The sequence below is a fragment of the Astatotilapia calliptera genome, chromosome 22 (assembly GCF_964374335.1).
Source record: "Astatotilapia calliptera chromosome 22, fAstCal68.1, whole genome shotgun sequence".
Classification (NCBI taxonomy): domain Eukaryota; kingdom Metazoa; phylum Chordata; class Actinopteri; order Cichliformes; family Cichlidae; genus Astatotilapia; species Astatotilapia calliptera.
The window spans coordinates 33,112,583-33,128,980 of NC_137442.1; the positions used below are offsets into that span (position 1 = coordinate 33,112,583).

The following is a 16,398-nucleotide window of genomic DNA, read 5'->3' on the forward strand; positions in this document are numbered from 1 at the left end:
TGTGAACATAACGTATCACATTTATATACAAATGAAAGATAAAAGTCACACATAAAAAGAACATTCATAAATCACAGACACATATAATACATATCACTATGTTTTTAATGGTGTGTCAGAAAGCCCTGTGCTCTAGATTATGTTACATGAAGTATCAAAATTAATAACATGTTTTTTTAAATCTACAAATGTTAACTGTCTCAAATGTCTCACTGCTTAAACACTGTCAGGGTTTTTTTTATTATTATTTAAAATTACATATGTGTGTAATTTTGAATTTTTTTTTTTTTTTAAATTCTTTAAAGAACTGATAACCACGGATTTTATTAAACTTTCATCTACGACCATATGTTCACCTTTAGAAAAAGACCTAAGTCCTCCTGTCACTTTTCTAATATTTTATGTTATTATATAGATGTAATAACGCATAATTACCGGAATCTTTTGGCTGCACGGTCAGACTCTTCCTGCTCCAAAGAGTTTCTTGACGGATCGACAAAATACAGACAGCTGTCATCTGCATTTATGTACTGCGATAGATATATAAATTTTAAAAGTACATAAATTATGAAGAATGTGTTACTGAAACAAACTTTTTTTCACAGAAATGCTGCTTGTACTAACCAGAAACTTCCAGTGTACATTTCCAATGTTCACAAAGGATAAAATGGCTCTGTAGTTGTCAAAGTTCACCTGTGACATATTAGAAATTAATTACAAATTTGCAACAATACTTTTTCCATTTATCTCGAGACATTAATAAAATTTTAAAAAATTAATTCTAGAATATATTAATTTATTTTTTTTACCTTGGACAAGCTTTGTCTCCTGATTAGTTCTCTCTATAGAGGATCACATCGCTCGTGTAGTGGTTCATAATGTAGATATTATTCCCCAGATTTAGCCGAATGGCAGCAGAGTGAAGCTGACCCCCCACCCACTTGAAACGTAAAGGCAAATAGGCGGAGCGGTTAGTGCTACATTTGTGCAGATTTGTGCAGGTAAAATTAGCGTTTGTGCTGCTACGGTTTCCGAGATATTAAACTTTATTTTATAGGTCATTCAAAGGTCACCATCCCCCCAGACTGTTCCAAAACAAACCAAAATGGTCTACTTTTTTAGTGCTACGTTTGTGCTGATTTGTGCAGGTAAAATTAGCGTTTGTGCTGCTACGGTTTCCGAGATATTAAACTTTATTTTATAGGTCATTCAAAGGTCACCATCCCCCCAGACTGCTCCAAAACAAACCAAAATGGTCTACTTTTTAGTGCTACGTTTGTGCTGATTTGTGCAGGTAAAATTAGCGTTTGTGCTCCTGTGATTTGAGATATCCTGTTATGGTTTACTGCTGAAAAATGTCTTTTTCAAATGACCTTTCACTTTGTGTGTTCACTTGTTCAATAAAGTTCTGTTAAAAAAACCCTCTTGTTGTATTTAATAAGCTAAATTTGTAATAAGTGTATTTTTTTTTTAAACTTCAATTTCTTTACTTCAATCACTTTTTGTTCATGAAACCACGATGCAAATGCTTGAGTATTTATTTTTTTTAGAGTGGATTAAAAAAACTTTATTGAAAACTACATTTGAACATTTTACACTCCCATGAACACTTTTTGAGAAACGAACAAGCTAGCAGTCTTTTGCATCAAATACACATTTTCTGGCAGAAAAAACTATTTTTTGGCATTACTGTGTCTGAAGGATTCTTAGAACAGCGTTCATCTGATTTCTGAACAAGGTAAGCTTACATTTAAAATACTGAGGTTTTAGTTACTGAGTTAATACATGATATAGCTAACTGTCTGGATCAAAAGGATTTTCTTTCAATGTTAAACATTTTCAAAAATGTCCAAGAAAAAAGTTTCTAAAACATGTAGTACACTGGACTAAAGTGCTGTACAGTACATGGGTTAAATACTCAGACTCATAATAAACTAATAAACTCACAAATTCAATAGCTCCATCTTAAAAACAATAATTCCACAAAATATGAAAGTGTAGATTGGTGGAGAACTTGGGGGAGGGGTTGCTCCTGGCTGTATATATAGTTCAGAAATCACATTTTGCTCCATCATAATCAGTGTGTTGTTTTTTTTTTTTAGATGCCTCGAAAGCCATCTGTAGACAAGGTTTCCATTTTTGCAGTTCTTTGCAATTCAAAAGAGGCCATAGTCCAAAATGGCAAAATAGCCACTCCAGCTGCATCAGTCTGGAAAGAGCTGAGTCAGCAGCTAGAAGACAAGATGTCAGCAAAGGCCCTGTACACTTTTGTGAAGCTAAATAGACACAACATCTGGTCAGCTTTGGAAATCAGTGATCAGGAAAGTAATAGTGAAGGAGAGTTAGATTCACATTGCATTTCTCCTGGACAAGAAAACTGTCAAGCTTTTGAACTAGAAGTCCCTTTTGAGGACTGGGTTAAATTTATTCCTGAAAAGGTTGAATACAATGACAAGTTTTCTCCTACCCAAAAAAGGGAATACACAATTTTGAAACCTGGCACTTGGACTCATGTCATCAACGATCTTATATGGAAGAAGATCAAAAATACATGTACACTTGTGTTCCATAGAGCAAAGGTCCATCCAACTGTCACCAATAAATATCTGGACATCAGAGGCGACTGTAAGGAGTGTCATGGCCAGTTAGAAATGTCATGTGACAGACAGCCAGCAATTAATAGTCCAATGGTGCTCCAGTGTTTCATGAGAAATACAGATTTCTCCCTGCACACTGGCCACTCCAAGCGGTCATGTCTGGAAACCTGCGTGAACAGATCGCTAAAGAGCTGTGTGAGGGCAGAATGGAACCAGCTGTATGGAGGTCAGCGAGGGCAGCAGATCTGATGGATGTTGGAGATCCTGAGCCAAGCCACCTTCCAAATTTGGCCACACTGCGAAAAGCCAAACAAGAGAGAAAAGACTTGGAATTAGGAGATAAGGACCCCATTGCATCTCTGCAATTGTTAAAATATAGTGTTCCTCACAGTGGTAGCATCCGAGATATTGGACTGGACAAGTTTTTCTGTCACTACTGGAGTCAAACACAGATGCATGTTTATAAGACATTGTCAAAAAAATCTCCCCCAACTGTGTGTTTTGATGCAACCGGTTCAGTTGTGAAAAAACTGCTGAGACCAAATGGCAAATCTGGCCATATCTTCCTTTATCAAGGTATTCTAAAAGAAAACAATTGCCCCAGTGTCCCAGTGGTGCAAATGCTGTCAGAGAAACATGATGTTAATGCCATCGCAAACTGGTTGACAGAATGGATTCGTGCAGGTGCACCTGTGCCAAAGGAAGCTGTGAGTGACTTTTCTCTGGCAATTCTGGGAGCTCTGGTCAAGGCTTTCACTCCTCATCCTGATCTGAAGTCCTACCTTAATGAATGCTTTCATGTCCTTCTTGGAACCCAGTCTGCCAAACTTCTAAAGTTCTAAATTAAAAATCTTTTAACACTCTTTTCTTTGTCAGTCTGATGCATATTTGCTTTTACACACCCAGTCACCTTCACCCGTAGCCTTGAAAGTACCCGTTCCATTTTTCTGTCAATAATTTTTCTGTATTTGTTTTGTGTTTACCTGGTGGCTTAAGTCAGGGGTCAGCATCCTTTTCATTTCAAAGGGCCCCTTTTCCCCCTGCTGCTACAAAACCTGTCTAGAGCCTAAAAAAAGAAAGAGCCTATAAATATCTAGAAAATGAGTTGTTGTATCGTGTAAGCTATGGAAATGTAAATAAAAATGCTTATTTTTAGATTTGATAAGACAATGAATCATCAAAGCTTTATAACGGAAAAAAGTATTTGTTAAAATGAAGCCAGCTACGTGAGTCCTTTCCATAATAATTGAAAATTAGGAAAGATGGGCAACCAACTTGAAAATTACAGTAAACAGATTTGAACCTAAGAAACATTAAATCACTTTTAAAAGCCTTGTACATTCAGTGAATAGTCAATGCAGATATTTCATAAAAAAAAAAAAAACTGTTAACAGAACCCTTTCTTGTTGTCTTTATAATAAAAAAATGACTTACTTGGTCTTATAAGAGCCACAGTGGAGGGGCCGGAGAGCCACATGTTGCTTTAGAGCCGCAGGTTGAAGATCCCTCGCCTGGGTGCTGTGGAATATTCAGTTTTCTACACGTAGATAACAACCTATCAAAGCAAACACTTCATTTTTTCTGAGACAGCTACATTAATAATAATGAACATATATAATTCAAAACAAAATCATAGAGGCCAACTGGGTATGTAAAAAATAATAATAATTTAGGTATACGTGAATCACTTCACATGAAACTCAGTTTTGCCACAGAAAAAATAAAAACTTTAGCCTACCTTGTGTACTTTTCTGCACTAGTAACAAAAGAAATATCAACCTTTCCGCTGAATAAATTGTGTTACTAAAGTGTAAACTAATAAAAGTTAATATGCAGCAAGCCTAGAAAAAGTGCAAAACTCCACAGCTGCTGAAACTCACTGCCACAGACACTGGTGTTATACAGCGTAGGCCGTGATAATTAAAATCATTATATCTCAGATACTGTAGCAGCACAAATGCTAATTTTACCTGCACAAATCAGCACAAACGTAGCACTAAAAAAGTAGACCATTTTGGCCCGTTTTGGAGCAGTCTGGGGGGATGGTGACCTTTGAATGACCTATAAAATAAAGTTTAATATCTCAAAAACTGTAGCAGCACAAACGCTAATTTTACCTGCACAAATCTGCACAAACGTAGCACTAAAAAAGTAGACCATTTTGGCCCGTTTTGGAGCAGTCTGGGGGGATGGTGATGTCATCAGCAAAAAATATAACTTTTAATATCTCAGATACTGTAGCAGCACAAACGCTAATTTTACCTGCACAAATCAGCACAAACGTAGCACTAAAAAAGTAGACCATTTTGGTTTGTTTTGGAGCAGTCTGGGGGGATGGTGACCTTTGAATGACCTATAAAATAAAGTTTAATATCTCGGAAACCGTAGCAGCACAAACGCTAATTTTACCTGCACAAATCAGCACAAACGTAGCACTAACCGCTCCGCCTATTTGCCTTTACGTTTCAAGTGGGTGGGGGGTCAGCTTCACTCTGCTCCGAAAGCCCCAGTGGTGCAGGAGACTTTCAATGACCTGAGGAGTATAATAAATAAGCTTTTATTACTTTGTAAACATGATAAAGTTTTGGAATACAAAGGTTAATAAAGATTTTTTTTACTTGCGTATATTCAGTATTCGGTCATGAGGATATGCCTGGAATGTCGATCTAAAGCAGTACTTACTGAATGTGTAGGGAACAACTAATGTTCTGCCCCAGCTTTAACGTTAACCTTATGCAGTACTTTTTTCTTTTTTTAATTAACTGGATTACATACCTCTCCAACAAGCCAGCTGTGTGGTCTAAGGGTCAGGAACTCACTGTGATGTATGACAAAGTTGTTACCTCTAATCTGAGATGGGACCACAGAAACAACAACTTCCGTTTACTGTTGTTTCGCATATTTGTGGACAACACATTTGAAGACAATAGTAACTAAATTCAAATAATTCTTCTTATGAGAACATTCATTGTAATCGATTACAACGGTTTTAAATCTAATTTTTAAAAGTATTTTTGTACCTGACGCAACAACACGAAAACATCTCCAAATTTGACATAGATTTTAATGTAATTTATTTGAGATGTTAAACTACATTAAGAAATTAAAAATTGAGTCAGTTACTGTTGTTTTTGTAATATTAAGGCCAGTAACATGTAAAAGTTACATTTATTGTTGGACTGACATTTGTCATTTTTCTGTGGTCTGTACTTTTCATTCATCAACACATACATATAATAAAATCTAATATATAATTACAAAAATATGTACAAACAAACTTGGTTTTTCAAACAGATGACATAGTTATTGAATTGATTGTGAATGAGTTTGTTTGTGAAACATCACCTGTGATGCAGTGTCCTTTGTCAGACCGGTTGTTTTTCTCACAAGGTGCTCTGTCCTTTCCAGTGTAGATGGAGAATCCTCTGGCCCCTTGATTTGTGGTTTGAATTTAAACGAAAATATTTGTTACTGCTGTGATCATTTTAATTTTTTTATTAAGGAAAAAATTGCATTACCTTTTGCATGAATTACACGTTTTTAATGTTGATATATTTCACATAATACTCACTAAGTGCGGTGATTACAAAATCATAACAAATGAAGAAGAACAACATAGCCTGAATGTATTTAATGACTGCTAATTTTTATTGCACAATTTGAAAAGGGTTATTCTATGCATCAAAGATGCTCTAATTCTTAAGTTTCACTTATTATTTCATCATAATTACTTATTCATGCTTATTGTTATAATTGTTTTTCTAACACTAAAGATGACAATTATACTTTAGAAATGGGTATACTCGCTGTCCTCCTGACATCAGAGAGTGGCTCCAAAAGGATCTCTTTGAAGGCCCTTTCCATTTCCTTCACGGTTGGATCATCGTTTTTTACCAGGTGTATTTCAAATGGAGGACTTGTGCGGTTCTTATGTTCAAAGTACTTTTTGATTGTGGTGACTACAACATCAGCACAAATTGAGACTGGAAAGTTGAATATTCCAGAGCTCACTGCTGGAATGGCAACAAAGGAAAATTTGTGCTCCTCTGCACATGTCATGACGTTCAAAATACCTTTAGTCAAAAGTTTCTTTGCATGGGATATCATGTGCACTGTTAGGTCATTCTGCAGACACGGGCCTACCAAATGAATCAGCTTCATGCAAGGTAGTTTGCCTGCTGTGGTAACTGCAACTTGTCCAGCCTTTTAATTTGCCATTTTTGGCAATGAAGAGATCACTCTCTGCTTGGATAGTATGTCCTCCAGTAGCAGACAGTGCCTTTGCAAGTCCACCCATGTGAGAGAGACTTTCATTAGCTGCATTAACAATTGCATCCACTTTGAAGGCACATAAATCTCTTTTCCGTACTGTGACCGATGCTTTATTAGCCATGTATGTTGCTATTTTTTGGCAAACGGCTATTTGTTCCTGGCTCTCATCCTATAAAGATAGACACATGTCAATTTTCAGAGTCATTTATGACAATAACACACAAAACATAAATGTAGACATTAAAAACATTTCTAAAAATACCTGGTTTTGACAAGCATCATATTGTTTGTGCTGTTCCTGTTTAAAGGTTTGAACAGTGTTCTTCCCTTTTACCTGTTAACAGAACATTTTTGAATGACTTTATATAATAGAATATATTATACAAAAGAATATGGTCATGAATGAGACAAACGTGTTCTGATTTGAGATGTATGTAACGAGTGAGCATCTGTCCTGCTGTTGGTGTACCATACAGGAACTGATATGACTGTGTATGAGTGCCTAGTCCCCTTAAAGGATTCTGTCCAACATTACATCCCAAGTAAACAGAGGAACTATGAGATAAAAACATTGTCAGTATGTGATGCCCGGTCCAGCTGTACAGAGAACATGCTAGTGTAGATTGCTAAATACAGTAGGTCTCCAAAAGACAATGATCACCCTTGAAAGCTTGTTTAATTCATATGCCCTTGGCCTACAACTGCTGAAAACAAAGCTGTACATGGTGTGACCAGCAAAAAGCAAAAAACCTGAGCTTCCTCCTGCACTTATGTCACCTATGGACATGCATTTTTTGTCATTAAAGTTGGGGTTCACTAAGGCCCATGCCTAGGTGTAAAAAAATGTCAAAACACATAAAGATTTCAGGTAATCAGTTGGAATACAGTTTGATAAAGCATTGAAACATGGAGACGGATGATAATTTATAATTCCATCCATCCATTCGCTTCCGCTTATCCTTTTCAGGGTTGTGGGGGGTGCTGGAGCCAATCCCAGCTGTCATAGGGCGAGAGGCAGGGTACACCCTGGACAGGTCGCCAGTCTGTCGCAGGGCTAACACACAAAGACAGACAACCATTCACACTCACATTCATTCGCACATTCACACCTAGTGGCAATTTGGATTATCCAATTAACCTATCCCCACAAACTGCTTGTCTTTGGACGGTGGGAGGAAGCCGGAGTACCCGGAGGGAACCCACGCAAACACGGGGAGAACATGCAAACTCCACACAGAAAGACCCCGGCCTGATGGTGGAATTGAACTCAGGACCTTCTTGCTTTGCGGCAAATTTATAATTGATGCTTTATAAATAGTCAAAGCAGACGCTTTACCCCAGAGGACCAAAGGAGTATGGCAATCGGGAGGACATCACAAGGTTTAATTATTGAAAATAATGGGAACATGATGACTTACCTCAGTTTTCTTTTTCTTCAGTGGCAGTTCTGTCACTAACGGTGACACGTACACACCTTTTCGTTTAAGGCGTTTGTCTTTCCATTTCCACGCGAAAAGACTGTTGATTACACATACATACTTTTAATGCTTACTTATTTTATTATCTCTTATTTCTATAGTCATAGCCAAATGTTTTCACTTTTTCTTAGTTTCTTGTTCTAGTTGTATAAAACACAATTTTCATTATTAGAAAGTTATTCATACCTTTTTGTCTTGATTTTTTCATGTCTGCATATTCAAGCAGGAGGGCATCGTGCATTTTTTGACAAATTTCCACAAAGTCATCAAGCCTTGTCAGTCTCCTTCTCTGGATACGGATTTTTTTCAAATCCCACTGGCTTTTCTCCATGATTCCTTGGGTTCTGTTGTCTTGTGTAAAATTCTTAAATGCAATAGTACATTGTTTAAGTCAGTATCTATGTATTGTAAATTTATATACAATTTATGTTTCTTTTTCACTTATTCTTCTCGCTATGATACCTGGTTCTTGGATTGCTGAATGTCACCATAGAGTTTACTGAGCTGCTGGTAAGCAGGACCAGTACCATGATGTCCAAGATCCCCTAAGGAGAATACAAGTAATTCAAAAACATAATTAAAATGGATAATTCAACATTTAGCACATTTACATCAATTTAAGATAGTAATACATCATTGATGACCACAAAGTTGCATGTGGTAGAAGGTGATTTACCAGACCGGCAATAAATTTGGGTGCATGAAAAATGTTTCTTTCGCCCTCACAGTCCAGTGTTGCATTGTCAACAATTGTCTGGAAATGGGTCTTCAAGGGGGCATTCTGAACATCAGTCTGTAAAACAGATATATATCTGTATTCAGCAAGTTATCAAACCATAGAAAAATTAATTATATAAAATGTCATTGTGGTTTAAAATACATATTTTTAAAATAATGTGAATTCGTTAATTCATTTGGGTCAGACACAAGTAAAAATGTTATTAATATGGTTACTTAAAAAAGAAATCTTAGCTAACCTTGTAATCTTCAGCAATCACAGTCTTTTCATCCAAATCCAGGGTCCCCTGTTTTTGCATAAGGATTTTCAAGTTGTTGTAGTGTTTTGTTACGTTCCTTCCACTACAAGGACTGCAAAACACTATTGCTGCACTATGGACAACATCATCCATGTCTTTTAAGTAGTGCTGTCAATAGATTAAAAAAAATTAACTAACTAATCTCACAATTTTCTGTTATTAATTGCGATTAATCTCAATTACTTTATTAATAGCCTGGCTCCAATTACATTTTTTTTATTCTTTATATTTTAAGTAATTATCGTTGTTCACCGAAGTCCAGTGGTCTCCGGTGAGAGCGACATTCCTTACTTGCACAAGCTTGCTGGACTGCTGAGCCCTCTGGTCCCCATACAAAGTGTGCAGTCTCGACACAATGGTTCCTCTCGAGGGCAGATTGTAACACTCATCTCCTGATGCAGCACGAATGACTTCTCTCAGTCCATCATCTTCTACTATGCTAACTGGTCGGCAGTTTTTAGCTATCCAAACAACCAAGGAATTGGTTACCTTTTCTCTCACATTTTTTGTTATTCGTCCACAAGCACCATACTCCTGAAGCGTAGACTGGCGAGGTCCCGTAGAGGTGGATTCAGTTGGGTGTTTTGCTCTCAGGTGATACGCCAGTGATGAACTGCTTCTGTGGTACTTGAATTCAGCGTTGCAAATTGTGCATCTTACTCTCGTTTTGTCCAACAAGCCATCAGGCAACTTCTTAAAGAGAAACTTTCCACCCAAAAGTCCGCCCTCGTCCATGCTTGCGTGTGTTAGCTAGTGTTAGCTAGATAGTAGCATGGTGTCACTTCTTCTTCTAATCATTTCTGTCAGGCCAAACGCCAGCATAGCACACTGTTGCCCCCTCCTCCAGAGGTGCTCATGAATTTAAAGGTCTTAGATTACAGGAAATTAATAAAAAAACAAAATCAGCGTTAAATTTTTTTAATGCATTAAACATTTCGCGTTGATCTTAACAATTAACGCGATAATTTTGACAGCACTACTTTTAAGTTATCCCAGCATGCAAGGAGCCCAAACACATGCATTCCAAGCCTGTAGTTCTCTGGAATGCTGGGAAAATGAACGAATGAAATCACTGTTAGTAGGACCTTTACATTACAAATCTTGTATTCTTTTTTAATTATTGATATAAATGTTTTTTACGAAGGTCCTTGGCATTTTTCATGACATGGCTCAAACATCGATGAAGAATGGGAATGTTGAATTGCTGTGCTGAATGCTGGCCACTCAGTAAGACATAGTACTTCTGCAGCAGATCCTCTAGACTTGTTCTGCAGAATGTCATGGAAATGGATCGGAGGAGTACCAGGGATCCATCACACATGAACATGACAGGCCTGTTGTAGGCCCGATTACCAAATGCTCTGACCAGATCAGTCTGAAAGGCCTGCAAGAAGTATGTCACAGAGGCTGTAGTGTGGTCACATGTGACATATGTAGCAACTGGAAGAGGAGAAGCACCTTTTGGATGGGTTTCTGACAACCAACTCATACACATAGTATGGTGGCGTTCCAGCACTTTCTTTTCTTATTATACTTCCAGTGGCATCAAAGTACACAATGTCTTCTTTGCATCTTTGATGGAAAACTGACCAGGTTTTCTTGGACCACAGCATTACGCCCTTTGGATGCATCAGAATCTTCTGCAGTACGTCCTTTTCAGTGTCCTGATACTGTTGAATTATCTTTTGTAAGCTAATCAACTCGTTGGGATCTGCTCTACTGGCTTTTCTTTCAGACCATGTAATGTTTTTCAAGATTTCTTTTGTTGGAGCATCATCCCTGTTGCCAGATTGGATCACCTTTTGTGGCACTTTCTGTAAAGACTACAAGCTCCTTGGTAATTTGTTTTTGAGGAGTTCTCCAGCACTTTGACGTGATTGTGCACGCACAGGCCGCCTTTTCAGCTCTTTGTTATTATGGCAGACCTCACCTCCTTTGAAAACGACTTCTGCTTTCAGTGTCTCTTTGTCATAAACCACCACAGCCACAGTGACAGGGCAGTCCTGAAATCTGCAGTACCCCATAAACCTGAAAACCGGTGCCTTTGATCTTGAAGAGAGTTTTTTCACACTGTCTCCGAAATCCAAAACTGCAGTACGGATTAAGGGTTCTGACTCCACTGGCAATTATATTTGTCCACTTGCAGTCCTTTAAATAGTCTTCCTGACTGATGTTGCTGTAACTCCTTCCATTTATTCTCATTTATGAAGAAGAAACTTTTCTGCTGTGGCAAACCAGATGTGAAAAATATTTCTTCTGAACTGCTACTGTCTGTGTTGACCTTAGCTGATTCATCTGATTCATTCCTCTGCAACATTCAGATATACATTAAAAAAAAATATATATATATATATATAAACACTTTCAATGTTTGTCACTACAGTGTCTCTATGAAAATCCTTTTTCTATGCCAACAACATAACAGGTAGCATTTAGATTTTTGGACATACACGCGCTAACTAACACAGCCCTTGTTAACGTTTATTTGCTAAGAAACTATCTCTAAGTTCTAAATTGTAAAATTCACAGTGCAAATTACTGTAATTAACACTATAGTTAAAAAACACAAGCACTAATTCACTGTGTAATACACATTCCCTAATTGATTTATTAATATTAATAATGTTATACTATGTTACATATACATTTTGAGTGGCTCCTAAACCACAAAAACAAGCTGTTAAAGACCGTTGCTCCGAACGGACTTTACAATCATTATCACAATCACCATGACTTGAAAGAGTCATTGTGTCAAGCCAATGCAAATCGTTGCTTAAAAGAGAATTTATGACCTTATGTGACAAAAACACTTTTGTAAGATGAGTTATTTATCATGGTGAACAGTGTTACTTATTATGGTTGTGTTACACCCCGGCCTAGGCAACCGGAGTGCAACACGAAAAAAAGGAAAAATAAAGGAAAAAAAAACACACAAAAAAAAAACCCACTAAGGCTCTCCACCAAAGACGTCAAACTATTTACAACGGGGGGAAGATCGCGACCATGACATACAGAAACACAGGGCTTAAATACATAGAAGGAGCAATTAGGGAATGGACCACAGGAGGGAAACACAGCTGGGGCAAATTAGACCTGACGAGACAAGGAAACGTAAACTGAACACACTAAGATAACAACAGACCTTCAAAGTAAAACAGGAAACACATGACAGTCACGCAAAAACAAAACACTGACAACACCGAAACGTAACATTTCCCCCCCACCCAAAAATCAAACATGTAACCCCAAGTGAAATGTTTGATCAAAAGCGGACGAAGGCTGGTGGAGGCTGGAGCGGTCCCCCGGACCCTCCAGCGAAGACGGATGAAGTCTGGAGCGGTGCCTCGGACCCTCCAGCGAAGGCAGACGAAGGCTGGAGCGGAGCCTCGGACCCTCCAGCGAAGGCGGACGAAGGCTGAAGCGGTCCCTCCAACGGACCCTCCAGCGAAGACGGACGAAGGCTGATGAAGGCTGGAGCGGTCCCACTGACCCTCCAGCAGACGACGAAGGCTGGAGCGGTCCCTCGGACCCTCCAGCGAACACAAACGAAGGCTGACGAAGGCTAGAGCGGTCCCACTGACCCTCCAGCAGACGAAGGCCGGAGCGGTCCCTCGGACCCTCCAGCAAAGACAAACGAAGGCTGGAGCGGTTCCCCGGACCCTCCAGCGAAGGCGGATGAAGGCTGGAGCAGTCCCTCGGACCCTCCAGCAGACGACGAAGGCCGGGACGGTCCCTCGGACCCTCCAGCGAAGGCGGATGAAGGCTGGACCGGCCCTCGGACCCTCCAGCGAAGACAGACGGCTGAAGCGGTCCCTCCCTCGGACCCTCCAGCGACGGCGGACGGCTGAAGCGGTCCCCGGGCCCTCCAGCGAAGACAGACGGAGGCCGAAGCGGCCCTCGGACCCTCCAGCGATTGGACGAGCCCCCATATGTTACACCCCGGCCTAGGCAACCGGAGTGCAACACGAAAAAAAGGAAAAATAAAGGAAAAAAAAACACACAAAAAAAAACCCCACTAAGGCTCTCCACCAAAGACGTCAAACTATTTACAACGGGGGGAAGATCGCGACCATGACATACAGAAACACAGGGCTTAAATACATAGAAGGAGCAATTAGGGAATGGACCACAGGAGGGAAACACAGCTGGGGCAAATTAGACCTGACGAGACAAGGAAACGTAAACTGAACACACTAAGATAACAACAGACCTTCAAAGTAAAACAGGAAACACATGACAGTCACGCAAAAACAAAACACTGACAACACCGAAACGTAACAGTTGTTTTACAAGTAATGCAACCAAACATTGATTTTGTTTTAACGTATTTGTTCGTACTAGAAAATGTTACGTATTTTTCAATTATCTCAATGTGTTATCACTTCTTTTTCTTAATGAATATATATATTTAAGAAAAGATACAACATCAAAAGTCAAACGACTGAACAGTTTTCACTACGCTTAAATGGAGGGTGTTACTTTTAAATGTACGCCTAAGAGTACAAAATCTAATCTTAGGTATATGTTATATTTCTATATATACTAACCAATGGAGAGCATATATCAATATTATTGAAGTTTTCAAATTCTAAAAATTATGATTTTAGACACATTTCTGGACAAAGACTATATACAAAGCGCAAACAATCTAAAACAATTTTCTCTAATTAGACTGAGGAAAATAACTGGCATTAAAAGGCTGGAATGTTCTCGTTTCTTGTTAATAGTCCAATTTTAGTGTTAATTACTCACCTTTCCATTTTATTGTTGGTGGGTAAACCGAAAATTTTTGTCCACGTAGGCCTCGAAGAAAAGTTCAGTGTACTAATAATAATTATGTAATGACAGCGTAACCACATATAACCGTTTCCTGTCGCAATGAAAGCTACTGTGAGATTATTCTATTATCTTATGCCACGTTATACCCCTAATTAAAGATTGTGAAACTATTATGTAGTTTTAGTTTGCATTATTCTCCTGAATTAGAAGAAGGTGATAACTATTACATTTGTGAAACTGATTTGTATTACATTGGACTGCTGATTTATTGTGAATGAATGATATTGTTTTATGATGCATTATACTGCTGAGTTATAAGAAATACTGTTTTCAGAGAGTCAGGACCTTGTTTTCTGATAATAGAGGAGACGGAGAGCACATTCCACGGAAGCTTCACTCCCACCGTTGTTGAAGGCAGACGAAATAGGGAGCCAAGGCCATAAGTTAGGCTCGTTTTTGATTAGAGAGTCCCAAACATGATAGCTTGAACCAAGTTTGAATAATTAAGAGACCAATTGAGGAGATACGTGAGGGAGGCGTAGTAGGGAAAGGTGTTTGTTTTGTCTCATGTCTCAGAAGGTGTTGTCTCATTCCCTGGGCCAGAGGACGGCTAGAGAGGGTCAGAGCGAGGGCAGTGGACCTGGGAATGGTGACCCGGGCCCATCATGCCATTGATGGACATGGAGGCAGCTGAGTGGGCCGAGGAGTGACACAGCGCAACGTATGGTGACCTCTTGTGGTCAAGAGTTCAAGAGAGGGAGTGTGGAGATCAGGGAAATATTTTACTGCTACTATTCATAACCATCATTACCATTACATTAATTATCATTTCATCAAAGCATTCATTCAATAGATTACACATGTTCTTAGTTAAGGTTATTACACCTATCACAGAGAGCTTCTGTCTGGTAAAAGGTCAGAAGCGTCAACGGGCGGGGTGAGGCAGAGTGCATTTTGAGGTTGAGACACACACACACACACACACACACACACGGGTCTATGTGGTATGGAGGGACTATCCTACGTCAATCCGCCCGGTGGTGGTTTAAGTGAACTACCCTTTTCAAAGGACTTGGAGCCAAGGGAGCGAGGTTAAAGTGTTCGAAAAAATCTGAAAAAAATTTGGGTCACTTCAGACCTCATACACTCCCTATAGAAGTCTAGATACACTGATACACATCAACCAGACTCTATTGTGTTTTCTGGAGACATTGTCCACTTGACAACAATGTGTTTTATGAGGTCCAAAAAAAATAATATTGGGTCTTTAAAGGGACAATGATGTAATATTTAAATAGCTCATCATTACCATGAATACACATCTGACAGGACACAGGATTACTGGAACATCATTTTATTAGTGTTCTTGGATCTGAACATTAATTTTAACCATAAATAAAAAAGAAATCTATGGACAAAAATGCCCACGCTTCCCACAGAAATATAAAAATATAGAAAACAGAAAAATTAATAACATTTAAAATGAATTTTAATAGTCTAAAGGTAAATATTAAGGGGAGAAAATATGCACTTATAATTTTTTATTTTAAATATAACCTGTCAAAAAAAACCCTAAATAAATTAAATGTAAAAATTATGAAATACAAACTACTTCTGTAATTGACAAGAACTTTTTTTTCTTTAAACAGAACATCAGTGTTAACAACAATCGGCAATCTGACCAAGATGTAAAACCACATCTGGCTAAACAGTTATTTTAGTTCATTTTTGTCTGCCTTTTTGCAGTTAATCCTCTGTTTCTTACAAAATCTCTTATGTTTTGAACTGTTCTTCCTGCCAACACCAGATCTTCTACCAATTTGCAATGAATGCATTCATTTTTGGTGGCTAGTTTCCCTTCGTTTATGTGGTCTTTAAAATGCCTGCTGCAACCTCAGCCTTGGACCACATGTTTTTGGGAGCTCTTCGGGAATTGTGGGATTGAGCAGCATTTTTCTTTGGAAGATATATAAAGTAGTAGTAGTTAAAACAAACAAAAAACCAAACAAAAAAAACAAAAAAACATTTGCTTGTTAAAAGAATGGATGCTACCCTGTACTAACTTCTGAAATGTGTTGCTACCATCAATATCAAGACGAGCTAAAATTCTCTTTGAAAATTTATCAAATTTCTAAAATGAGACAACATTTAGCGTTCCACTGTGAATAAAAGACTGAATAAAAAAATGAATAAAAGTCTCTTGATGCATGCTCAATCATCCAGGTAAGTAAATCC

General features: G+C 38.4%; 1 protein-coding gene across 1 annotated transcript; it reads right to left on the bottom strand.

The window, feature by feature from the left end:
* Positions 1–6,377: 6,377 nt before the first annotated feature.
* Positions 6,378–7,173, bottom strand: LOC145423428 (protein mono-ADP-ribosyltransferase PARP9-like). Its single transcript, XM_080295856.1, is given in 2 exon segments — positions 6,378–6,714; positions 6,716–7,173. Coding segments are annotated over 2 exon segments (612 nt in total). The 5' UTR covers positions 6,991–7,173.
* Positions 7,174–16,398: the final 9,225 nt, after the last annotated feature.